We start from the raw sequence: 13,376 nt of genomic DNA, 5'->3' as shown, positions 1-13,376 counted from the left end.
TAGCTTAAAGCTGTGATTAGTGATAGGAACACATGTGCTAAATTGACTGCAAAAATCCCTTGTAATGTGGGGTTGCCAGGGCTTGTTTCTAATTCTTGCAGATTGGTGTGTGCTTCCTGCTGTGCGTACGCCAAAGATGATGAACCTGCTGGGGGCTCACATCATGAGCAGTTCTGCTTGGGCCTGAATTCATGGCTTGCCAGTGTGAGAGAATTTAACTCAGACATTCTGGGTTATTTGAAAAATGAATTAGAGATTGGAGAGAAAGAAGACTTCATAAGGAAAAGGGCAGTAGAGGGAGTTTCTTTTCAACAATAGCAATTACTGTCTCTAAAAGACTTGCCAAATATTTTTAGCCCCCATTTTTGTTGATAGGCTTGAATCCCTGTGGCCATGCATGCAAAGGGGGTAGACCCTGATCAGCTGTGAGTGCATGAACCCTTTCCTTCAAAGTCTGTAGTAGTTTTTGCAAACTATGATCTGCCACCTCTTTATGATATGCTGAAGCTGGATTTTCAGAGTAAGATAGAATAGAGGTGGTATTGAAAGTGAGTTTTGATCATCCCAGCTTATTAGATCCTTGTCTAGGCAGGTAAAGGGGGCTGCAATGACCAAATGAGTTCTTCAAAAAGTGACTCTTTGGTAGAACTGGGGATCATAGTAAAGAGCCAGAGAGTTCATATATGCAGCTTCTGAGGCAGACCCAGCAGCACACTGAGCATCTTCAGTTTGAGACTGAAAAATATATGTACTGGGATGTTTGAGCTACAAGGTAAATTACAGACTATAATTTAAATAATCCAACAGACACGAGTAGTCCATGGCTCTTTAGGAAATTTAGCATCTTCTAAAGCATCTCTTAGACATTAAAGCAGAATTCTCAATTTCTACATGATTTAATTGTAAGGATCTGCCCGAAGTACTTAGAGAAGCAAGCTTATTGTAAGTAGGCTGAGGTTTTGCCTCTGGACTTTCAGTGGAAAATTACTCCATGGTCCCCAACCCAGGAAGGGTCTAAGGGGCTGTGGTGTAGAGGTCACCTGTATTTTCTGCTTAACGGGATATTGTACTATTAGTTTGAAAAAAATATTTTAAACAAAATGGAGATCAATAGAATAAAAAGAAGGAATGAAAGAGTTTGTTTTTTTCTCGAGGTGTACCTAAAAACCAGCCTGGAACATTTTGCAGCACTATAACAGAGCCTTAACAGTAGTTCTTTGTAATTCTCCTCAGTCACTGATAATTGAGTTTTGGCTGCTTGTGGATTTAATGCCACCGTGAAATTTAATTTGTTTGCACATGGAATATTATCACTGTTCTATGCAGAAATGTGAAACCGGAAAAATGCTGGTACTGATACTGCTTTCCTTCTAAGCTGCATTGTAGTACTGTTTATTATTGTTCTACTAATTATTGTTACAGCAGCCATCATTAGACCTCCAGGACTGGGCAAGAGACAAAGAAAATTTGCAATCCCTGCCCCAAATGCCTTGCAATTTTAATTTTTAAGGCAGGTAACTAAAAGGATATTAGCCCATTTTAACAGGGGCAAGAATGAATGTTGAGCAGAGTACTGTGCTTGGGTCTCATGGCAGAAAGATGAATTGAACCCAGTTCCCCTGACAATCTTGCTGTATTTCATATTTTAATTTTTCAAGGACTGTGTAACTGCAGGGACCTAGTTTGCTGCTTATTTATTTTTCCTTAATAATCAGAATTTCTGATATTCAATATTTCTGATATTTGATCTGAACATACTTGAATCTTATGAAGGGGGATGAGATGGAATTGCTTGCAGAGTTAGGTTAATGTGCTAGACTGCTGTGAAGAGTGGTTTCTCTTACTGAATTACACACATACAGCAATATACAGAGGAGCAGGAGGAGTGGCTGAAACCAAAGTGCCTGGGAGCAGCTGGGTATAAATTTTTGGTGATATGGGGGAACACTAAATAGGTAGTTTCAAGTTCTTTGTTCAATCCAAGCTAAAGGCACAGTGTGAAATTCAATCTCCCATCTCCCATGGCACTTTCTCTTCATGGAGTTTGGCTGTTAGAGGTAGAATTGCTTTCTGTCTCTGTGTTGACCAGAAATGCCAATGCAGGACTCTGAATATTTCCTCAAAGCAAAACAGGCACAACACAGGGTTGTGATGTGTTCTGGTTTGGGTGAACAGGCATTTTACAGTGGAAAACTGCCAAGTCACAGAAATCTTTGGCTGGCTCTTCCCCCTTTTACTGATACAATTGATCAGCTAACATCCTTAGTAGTGATATTTTTCTAATCTGCGTGGTTTGTTTTTTTCTACCAGTGTGTGGCTGTGACCTGGCACAAGGAGGCTTTTTCATTAAGAATGGCGAGTATCTCTGCACCTTGGACTACCAGCGCATGTATGGCACCCGCTGCAACGGCTGTGGGGAGTTCGTGGAAGGCGAAGTAGTGACAGCCCTGGGGAAAACTTACCATCCAAGCTGCTTTGCCTGTACTGTTTGCAAGTAAGTCAACCCTTTAGATAACATGGTGGGAACCCAGTTCAAGGCAAACATGAAGAAAGGTATCACCATGAGACGCAAGTCTCAAGATGTATTTCCCTTGAGGATGCATTTATTTGGTCATAAAAGATCTGCTGCAGGTCTGCCTTGAAGAGTCTTGAAAATGCCACTCATTTATTTGAGGGACACAGCTTTTGTATTACATGTAGTTCCCTGTTCTCAGAAAGTAACTTTCATGTCTGAAAGAATTAAGTGTGAGGCTTACACGTTGAGATAATGGACATGAGTTCAGGTGATCAGCCCACCTTGGTGGGAGAAATGAAGTAAAGCAAAATTCTGGATGCTACATTTGGGTTCTGAGGACAGTCAAACAATCATGTAAGAGCATGTAGCTTTGGGACTACTGGGACTACCCCTCTTCCCAAATACTCTTTCTTGCCCTCAGTAAGAGAACTAGTCTTCAGTTCTACAGCAAGTAAAAAGAAGTTGGCTAAGGCTCTGTGGATAGGAGAAAGGTAGCATTTTAAACCCCTATCTCTGATGAGTAGTTGAGGTACTTTGTCCTTTAGCCTGGTACATTTTTCAAGCCCTTTTCTATTGAAAGAATTTTGATTGTTTTCTGTTTTTAAATAGTGTGTGAATTTACTGCATGTTGGTAATCATATAATGTGTATGTTGTAGTTTTATTTCCCAGGGACAGTGTGAAACATGACATCAATTTTCTGTACATTGACTTGCATCAATTTTTTTATGTTGAATGAACAAAAGATGAGTCATTGGAATAGGTTAATGAAATTCAGTATTGCTGCTGATTTATTTTTGGCCCACTTAGAGATGGCAGTGGAAAGGAAACAATGCCTGAAACATTTTGTTTTGTTGAAATCAGCAGTTGTTCATTTGCTAAGCAGTTTTGGAGTGAGGTGGGGTGTGGCAGGGGTCTGCACTCAGCAGCTAACACTCCTTATTAAAGATTTGGAGTTACAAAATGTTGCTTATCCTCTGGTTCAAGCACCAAATAAGAGTTAACAGCAATGTCAACTTCTGCCTAACACACATTCTTAACATTTATGAGTGACTAGCTCCACATTCCTCCACCAGCCTCAAGAACAGTTCTGATTCTTTGAGTTCTCTTCTGTATCCTGTGCTGTCCACAACATCACGCTGAGACCATCATAAATGTAGCTGTTGTGTCTTAGCAGATTTCACTGTCTCTACTATTTAGATAAGATATGTTTGATAATCTTTTTAAAATGAAAATACAAGGCAAGTCTAACCTCTGCTCTGCTTGCATCCATGGATTGGATTTCTTCCAGTGCCTGGCTTTGCCAAGGCCACATTGCAGAAACTATTTGGCCTGAGTTTCAGTAAAATATTGATTGCACTGGAGGAAGGCAGGAAGCTCAAGGCATGGGGAACAGAGGAAAATTTCTGGCATAACCTTTGCAAAAGTAAATTTTTCTCTTTAACTTTCCAGGCGTCCATTTCCACCAGGAGATCGAGTTACCTTTAATGGAAGGGACTGTCTCTGTCAGATGTGTGCTCAGCCGATGTCCTCCAGCCCAAGAGAACTGTCTGCCTCAAGCAGTAAGTTGCCATCTCATTTCTGAAGCCTCTCACTTTTCCAGGCTCACTAACATTTGATTGAAACTAACATAATGCAATCTTCTGGTGTTTTTATTCACATTTGGAAAAGTGAACTATCTCTGGGATTTTCTTTGGTTCTTTTTTTCTTCATTAAAATGCCTGTTACTGCCAGTGGGAAGAGACACTTAGGCATTTCAATGTGGAAAAATGACTTTTCCCCAATGACTGGATTTTTTAAAAGTTTTTTTTTTAATTTTTTTTTTTAATTTTGCTTTGGTAGGCACTGGAAAGCTATATAATTGATAAAACCTGAGGTTTCAAAGTCGATAGATTCATTTCTTTAATGTATAATTGTGCAGGTTTAAGTATTCAAAAGGGGACGAGGTCAGAGGAAATTAATTTTCTTCTACTATTTAAGAATTCAATTAAATTATCCTTTATAAGGAGTATTCCCAGGATTATGCTTCCAGTAGACTGATGCCACAATGATACTGTGATCAGAACCTCAGGAAACCATTACAAAAGACACAGAAAGCATGTTAAAGGGAAAGAGAGAGAATAAAGAAAGTTTGGGAGGGAAATTAAGTTGGCTTGTTGTTGGGTTTTAACACTTTTAAAAGGTAATTTGTAAATCACTGATATTAATCTCTGCCTTTTGTAGTTAATTCTTTCAGTCTCTGGGGGTTTCTTTCTCTGACTGCTGGATTGTACTCAGCACTCCCCTAGTGTAGTTTTATACATCAAAATGGCTACAGCTTTCCTTGTGACACCGGGGAGTTTTCCTTCAGGGAGACACTCTGTATTTTGTCCTGGTACTTGGCTCTGAGATCCTGGGATTATGAAGTGCTATGGAAGGCAAAGATGGATAATGTTTGTGCTTAGCGAATGACTGAAGTGAATCTCAGGTTATCTGATTTGCCTGAGAACATGTAATCAAACCTTTAGACAAAGGGAAAATAAGAGACTTTTTTTGTTTTCATGCCTCTCTGTCTGGGAAGCGCTGCTTTTCCACTATAATTGTACATTTGCAGCTGAAAATGCACAGGCCTAATCAGTTAAGGAAGAATTTAGGAACCTGAAAAACGCCTTATAAGACTTCAAAAAGCAACATAAAATTTATGAGGGACTTCAGGCACCCAGAGAATCCTTCTGGGACAGAGAAATTATGTGGAAATTGATATTTAGGAGGCATAATTGGCAAGGAACTGCAAGATGTAGGGACCTTGGACAGTACTGACTTTCTTTTTCTAAGCATGCCAGAGCATAGAAGGATCTGGATCTGGCTCTCCAAAGGTGGCACACCTGTCCAGCAGTGTGGCACTCACCACATGCCTGACTCCAGGTGCCAAAATGCCCCTGGAAAATGACAGGTTAAACTTGTTTGATACTGAGCAAGCCAAAGAGCTGGATAGTCACTTCCCCACAGCCATGGTCTCTACTGGAATTGCTTCTTGGATTCCACAGTGAAGCCATAGGTAGCAAGGATTATAAAGCAACGTTTCATATCTCTTGTGATGAGATTTGTTGGGTTTTTAAGTCATAATTGGGTCCTGCTGACAAGCTGCTTTACCATTACACACAGCTCCTGCTCTCAACAGCTTAGAGTGCACTACTTCAAAATCTTTAGGCACCTGCCATGGTGCATCTTGTTCTTTTATGGACAAAGACTTGTAGAAATGTATAGTATAGAGTTTTAGGTCATTTTAGTGCAAAAATCTCCAAAACAGACAAATAAAAATGAGAACAGTTCATAAGTTCAGAACTAATCAATAAAAAAAATATCAATGAAGCATCCTCTGTCTTCAAAGATACTCCAGTTGATGCTTTAGCTTTGTGCAAAAGTTGACTTAGATACAGAAAAGTCTTTCTTGCTGGCACCAAAGAGTTAATTTTAATTAGTGTAAAGTGTTTCAGATTACTTCCAGGTTTCTCCTGCTGGCTAATACACATATAATTTTTTTTTCCAAATGCTTTGCCATTTTTTGAAAGGATTTTTTTTTTAATACAAGTTCTTTTAGGAGAGACTGATTCACACTATGCATCTATTTTATATCCTATACTGCTGTCAGCTTCCCCTGGTCACTTTCAAGTAGGTCACTAGAGGAGACTTTCCTTAGAACAAAGAAAGTTTGAGGGACTTCAGTAGACTGCAAATGTATCAGGTTTGATTGGCTTGTGTAATGTAAAAGGAAGCTTTCTATCCTAGAATGTCTGCATTAATGCTGACATGCCATTTTCTGGTGTCTGTTACTTCATACAAATGAAAACTTACCGACAACTTTGCTTGGATGATTACAAGGAAAATCAAATGCCTCCAAGTACAGGGGTTAACATCTCAAATAACATGGACCTGAATATTGTTACACTCTATTGTAGTGTACACCAGTGAAAATAAGATGGGAAAATACTAAATAATTCATTTTCCTTTTTTTCTTTAGTATTAGTTGGGTCCATAGTACTTATTTACCTTATTTATATTAATATTTCTTTCATTGCACATGTGTTACCTGGAGTTACAGCTATTTTCTTGAAGAACCAATTCAGTGACTCCATTTTTATTCTAAATTTTTAAAACAGTCTCCTTCAGTATTCAGATGCTATAGAGTAATCATTATTTATAATTTAATCAATCCTATTCCTTGGCCACTGCTAGGAATACACAGTGCACAAACTTTGGGATCTTCCTTCATTCAGCAGGAAATCTAATATCAAATACATGTAAATAACTTTGCAGACAAATGAAATGAGTGGTGTTTGGTTTTCTTATTGTTTTATTTCATATGACAGCTTGATAAATGGCATGTGAACTGTAAAGCAAAGTGACTGGGACAGATGTAGAGCAGCACAGAAACAGGGGACAAGTAGATAACACCAACTAAAAGTGTGGTGTTGATGCCTTGGATGGTTTAGAATTTTCAAGATTCTGTCAAAGACATAAAGTTTTTTCTTTGGACCTGATAAAGGAGTAATGCAATAATGTTACCCAGTAATTGCTGTTTATGTTTTAAACAGTGTCCAGGTTTTGTATTCGGCATCATGATTGCCTGGTTTTTACTGTCTGAAGCTTTTTCTACGCTCTGTTGTGTTCTGGCTGCATGGTAACACACTGTGTTTAAGGTCCATGTTGTCTCTCCAGAAAAGCAGTTGTGCAGGCACCTGTTATTTCTAAATTTTGGGCAAAGCTGCAACTGTGCAGTTGCATAGTTGTATAAAATGCCCTCCATTAGGGCATTTTATCAGTGAATTCTCCCCAAAGCAGCTGGTAAATGAACTGATGCAGACTTTGAATAAAAATCTCTAGTTCAGTCAGACCTTCATTTTAAAGAAGTACCACACTCTCTTGCATTTCTTCTTGAACTCACAAGAGGTGGTGTGAAAAGTCCAGCTGAGAGCAGAGCAGCTGTACAGAGATCCCCCCACTTGGGACAGGCACAGGAGGTGGTGCCAGCAGGCTGTGGAACTCGAGCCAGAGCTCTTCTGGCTCAGGCATCATCTCTGAAATTCAGAAGAGACTACATGTCTTTGAATATAGTTTAGTCCCTCTTCCTTAAGCAGAGATTTTTTTTCCTTGGATAAGTCACTGTTTCCACAATAAAGCACTTCAGTAATAAGAATGTTACACCATTTTCTACCTGACATTGAGCCCTTTCTCTGTTGGTTCCTTGTCTGTATGCTGGTTTGGAAGTTTTAATTATTTCTGATTACCTTTTTGCTGAAGGGTTGGATCATTTTAGTGATGTACATGAACTAGTTGAGAAATTGCATTTCCAGTGAAAAGTGGGTTTTCTGGGACAAACCTCTCTATCCAAAAGAAACTTAAGCATTACAATCACCTAACAAGAGTTTTCATTTTGAAAAATTCATCTTCTGAAATGGTGATGAAGACTTCCACTATAGTTTCTTTTCAGTGAAATAGATCATTGTGTCCTATAAATGCCGAGGTACCCAGTGGTGATACAGTTTGGAAAGAAGCAGAGGGAAAATATTTCAACTTCCCTTTCTTTGTAACAGTCTCTCCTGTGAGTTAAGAGCATTACAGTACAGCCAAGACGTGGACCAGAGTTTTCAAACTGACCAACAAAGTGTTCCATGTGCATGAATAATCCTTGTGCAGCTGTTCCCCAACCAGCCGGCGTCCACGTGGAGATTTCACATCATGTTTTGTGTGCTTGCCCTTGTCTGTTTTGCACATTGTGTTCTGGCTCAAAGAATGTCAGTTTTGTGGGACAAATGCTTTCATGCCTATCAGCACAGAGTCTAACAGGGTTGGATTTTGTCTTGCAACTGGGGATCTTTGCTCTATTGTGATATAAATAATAAGCTTAATGCTTAATGAACTTGTGGGAGAAAGATATCTTTGTTAATTATTCAATAGCCTTATCTCTTTGAAAAAGATGCAGGCAGTAAATCTCCCAGTAAATATTTGAAATTTCCAATAAGGTTCTGGTAATACTGAAGTAAAGCAGAGCCAACATACCATACCTGCTGAAGAAGGAGGAGGTGGGAAGGTAAAAATAGGAGTCATCTTTTGCCTCACTGCCCAGGAAGTGTCAGAAAAGTGAGGTTGTATTTCAAACAACAGAGCATCAAAATGGAGAAGAAGCAAATTTACTTTGCAGTCCTCCTTTAAAGGCTCTCTAATTCTCAGTGCAGTCCTATAGACAGGACATAACTGTCCTTTCATTAGATAAAAATATAGGTGATTGCTGCCAATATTCAGAAATGTCAGAGCTGATGTATAAACATTACAGACTTCTCCATTAGAAATTAGCTAAAATGGATGCAAAATTCCTTTTTATTATAGTTCTTGGAAAAGTCTGCAGCTTGGATTTGTAACTGTTCAGCCACATTTGACTAATTTTCCATTATTTTGTTCTTTATAATTTTTTTCCAGAGCTCTCTGAAAACTCCTTCAATTCCATAGGGAATTTAAAAGTGAAGGGGAAAGTTGGCTGGCTGTTAGTAAACAAGATATCTGCAGTGATTTGTGGCTTTAAAGAGTGTTGAGCAACGTCCAACACTCCATGATTTTGAGCTTATTCTTAGGAAATATTCTCCAATTTCACACTGTGTCAAAGCTACACAGGTACTTGGCACAGATGGAGATGGGCCTTGTGTGTGAGACACTGAGTTTGTCTTAAGGAATATTCACCCACAATATCCATAACTTCAGTGAATGCCCTGGGGAACTTAGAGAGACTCAACAGTTTTGGTTTTAAACATGCATTTTTAAAATTTTAAGTTTTTAAAACTTTGAGCCTTAAGGGTTTAATATTTTTTGTGTGCTGTAACACTAAGATTTTCTCATTTCATTCTTGGCTTGTCTGCTTGCATAAGCAGAAGCACTCCCATATCTCTGTGGCATTCAAGCCTGTGTTTAGCTGCTGGAGATTCAGTTGAGGGTTTTGAGAACTTGGCAGAAGGGGCTCACGTAGTCCTGTATCCCTTCTTTTTTTAAATTTAACATAGAATAAAGGCATACCATGGACATCACTGCTGATTGATTTCAAATACTGTGATTTAAATCATTGATTTTAATCATGGTTTGTTCAATAACTCAGGAAACCTTGATTAGTCTGACTGACTGTAACCTTGGTTTACATTTAGATTTTTAATTATAAAATACTAATTGATAAACATGACGGTACTTCATAACTGTACACATCTACTTAAACTAATATAGCTTTGCATAAAGTCATCATATTATTTAACATCTATATTTTTCCCTGTTTTTGCTAATGAGTTGTCAAGCTCTATTTGAATGAAAGTTGAAATTTTATTTAGAATGCATGAAGTATCTGTGGATATTTTTTACTTTCAGAAATATGCTAGACATATGAAGAATGTAAATGCATTAAAATACACTTCAATTTTGGAATTTATATTTTTCAAAGTCTGTAGCTTATAAAACTATTTACTTTGGATCACCATGTCTTTAAAAATTTTAAAAGTGGTACAACTTATCATACCTACTTTTTCTCATAGATGGGAAAAGGAAAGCAAGTTTATTCCCAGTGTTTTCAGATCCCATGATTTAATTAAAACTTTAAATTCTGATTTTAAATGAAATCCTTTATTTTTTAATTGTCACTATTTAATTCTCAATTTCTTTAGTCTGAATTTGATTGTAATAACCTTGCAGGGCAGCTACATTTATGACTTAATATATTGAGCATACAGTGGGTCTAAAATTTTACCATACCCCCCTTTTTAAGAACAAAAGAAGCAAATCAATGTTCATGACATGATAAAAGTTCAAAGAAATTATGCAAACCCAAGCAGAGTTCCTTTCTGGCAAAAGCCATTAGACTGTGCCTAAGAATGTGCAATTCTTCCAATGACACTGGCCCATTTGTATGATTGTTTCAAGATGATTCATTCTTTTCAATAATGCTTGCAGTTTTTGAGGCATTTTTGTAATTTGAATTACTTTCTAGGATTAATTTTAGTCCTCATTTATGTCCTCACTCATAAAAAAGGGTAAATTACTCAAGCAGCTTCCATTTGCTCAGCTATTTCCTATTTTAAGAGGACTGGTATTTTAATGCTGCTTTATAAATTGCCTTAGATCCTTCTCTAGAGGTGTAGAAGCTTTGTTAGAAACTTCTGGGTGATAGAGCAGCAACTGGATTTAAAATACAGTTGTGGCAGGGCAGGAAGTTTCTGATTTATGAGTTTTCTGTCAGAAAATTCCTTTTAAAAAGTAACTGTTCTCCAGGAAGGTGTTTCCAGTCTGGTTTCCCCATTTCTTTTGGATACTTTTGTGTTACAGTAAATTGGACAAAAACATTGTGAGTGGACTATACAAGAGTACTAAATATGTATCAGTTCTTATTTGCTTAAGTGTAACCCCATCTTGAACTTGGAAATCAAAACATGTCCTTCTCCTTAGCTTTTACTGGAGGAGTGCTACTCAAAAGCTGATTCCGAAGGAAGTTCTGGGGGAGGTGCAAGGAATTCCTCAGTAAATGGGTGTTGCATGAGGAGGCATCATAGCTTGGAAAACACAACTATAGAGGAGATCCCCAGGGACAGGAGTATCTGGGAATTGTCATGTTCAGAAAGCCTGCCAGGTAGTAAGTCAGGAATCAGAGGTCACTTCAAAAGAATGTGAAAAGTGAATTAGCTGTTAGCAAGACCTTAGTTTGCCATATGTTATCCAGGCATAAAAACCTTCCTAAAGGTTGTCATAAGTTTCATTCCTCTTTTGAGGAGGTTTTACCCTGTTGGAATTGCTTGTTTTCCAAGAGTAACAGTTGAAAATTATCCAAAATAGTCTGCAAATGAAGAGACACAATGTGCTATCCATGAGCTGGGTATTAAACAATGAAGCTCTGAGCTAATGATGCAAACCTTGGGGTACTGTGAGTGGGAATTGTGACTTTGAATTCAGCTGGAACTACCTGAGTACTGAAATGTGGTAAAAGAAATGAAAGGATAAAAGACTGACCTCAGCTTAGATGTACCTTGCCCTGGTTTATGCTTCAGAGTATTTTTACAGGTGGGACTCTGGGGGTGCTGGGATGGGAAGAAACCCAAAAACTTAATCTATCTTTGGTAGGACAATTAAAAACTCTTCTCTTACATAGTATGTAGTACATTTGCTCTTTCTTCCTCCTCCTATTTTATTCACTCTCTTGTTTTCAGTTCAGACACCTGTATAAAAGATTGGGTTGAAGAAGGGACTGGGATTGATGTAATGGAAAAAGGTTAACTTGGTGATATGATTTTTGCAGGGACAGTTTGCAGGAGTGAGGTGCCGGAAGGTCTTTTGGTTTGGTCTCCTTTGGGAATAAGGTGTAGAAAGATGTGGAAAAAAGGAATTGCCTTTCTCTGTTAAAGACTTAAATCAATACAGACCAAATTGGAGTTGGGGAAGAGCATTCATCCTTCCGAATCACTTTAAATTAAATCAGGTGATGAAAGAGCAATTTACAGTAATTGCAGAATCACAGAATCATTTAGGTTGGAAAAGATCTCTGAGATCACAGAGTCCAGCCTATGCCCCAACACCACTGTGCCAACCACTGAGTGCCACGTTCAGGCTTTCCTTGAACAGCTCCAGGGATGGTGACTCCAGCACCTCCCTGAGAAGCCCATTCCAATGTCTAATCACCCTTTCTCCAAGGAAATTCTTCCTCATGTCCAACCTAAACCTCCCATGGTGGAGTTTAGAGCATGAATAAAGATATTAAACAGGACTGGGCCCCACACTGGTCCCTGAGGGACACCACTAGTGATGGGTCTAATGATATAGTCAAGATGTACAATAACCTTTTTCTTAAAAAGGCAAGTCAGTTTTGGGCACTCAGATGGTTACAGGGACTTGTGCTGCAAGTAAAGAATGCCAGTTCATGCCATTGTGATTTCTTTCCCTATTTTATCAACTAAAATAGTTTTACTTTCTTTACTTATTTGTTTTGAAAATATCAGTTTTTCCCAACTTGCCATTTATAATAAACTATCAAAGCTATACTGCACTTCCCATGGGAAATTTATTTCCCTCCATTGTATGCGCCCAGCCTCTTATTGTTAGATTTCGGGAGCACAAGGCTGCCTGTGTGGGTTTGTTTTGCCTTCAGCAAAAGGGCAATAGCGAATTTGTTCTGACAAACATTTCCCATCCTTGCAGTGGCAAAGAGAAGGGGGTTGGCAGCAAATTTCTTGAGTTACATGCTCAGATTTAAATCCTGCATGTAAAATTCCCAATATTGTATGTCCTTCTCTGACTTCCAGAACTTATCACGGTCTCAATGACCAAGTGGTTATGCTTTAAACTTTGAAAACATTTGTCATGCTGTGAACATAGTGAGTTTGTATTTTTAGCTTTGACAGAAATATCCTGAAGATCTGGAAAAGCCTGCATGATATCATCAAACCTTTCAATTTTAAAGCAAGGCTTTAGAAGGCGTTGCCTGATCTGTGGTTAAAGGGTGACTGAGAAAAACCTCTGCTCTCTCCACCTCTATGAGAAATTGTAATTGCACAGCCTTCAAATTGCCACAGAAGAATTACTGGGATATAAGTTCTTTTTCAAGGTGACTAAGAGCTATTTATACTTACAGATTTCTTGACCTTGACTCCAGTGATAATATTTGCCTCTTTCATCACTTCCAAATCACTTGCTGTTTAGGTCCAGCTATGTTTGACAATGTATTTCTTTGTAATTCCAATGAAAACTTGTTGTTTCTTTTAAGTATTCAAATAATAACAAAAATTCCCCCCAGTTCTGCCCTGCTTTTCCTGTTTCAGAGCAGAAGCCTACTAGTGCTGTCCTTGTAAAATTCACATATCAATGTTT

General features: G+C 38.3%; 1 protein-coding gene across 9 annotated transcripts in view; it reads left to right on the top strand.

The window, feature by feature from the left end:
- Window positions 1–13,376, top strand: part of ABLIM1 (actin binding LIM protein 1) — a 194,704-nt gene that overhangs the window by 103,026 nt on the left and 78,302 nt on the right. For all 9 annotated transcript variants that reach the window (XM_082286644.1, XM_082286643.1, XM_082286640.1 and 6 more), the window contains 2 exons: window positions 2,311–2,494; window positions 3,966–4,075. In XM_082286644.1, the coding sequence (XP_082142770.1) occupies window positions 2,311–2,494; window positions 3,966–4,075 (294 nt within the window). The remainder of the gene's footprint in view (window positions 1–2,310; window positions 2,495–3,965; window positions 4,076–13,376) is intronic.

The sequence above is a fragment of the Coloeus monedula genome (assembly GCF_965178545.1).
Source record: "Coloeus monedula genome assembly, chromosome: 8".
NCBI classification, from domain to species: domain Eukaryota; kingdom Metazoa; phylum Chordata; class Aves; order Passeriformes; family Corvidae; genus Coloeus; species Coloeus monedula.
The sequence above is the reverse complement of the archived record's forward strand: the minus strand, read 5'-3'. Positions and strand labels throughout refer to the sequence as shown.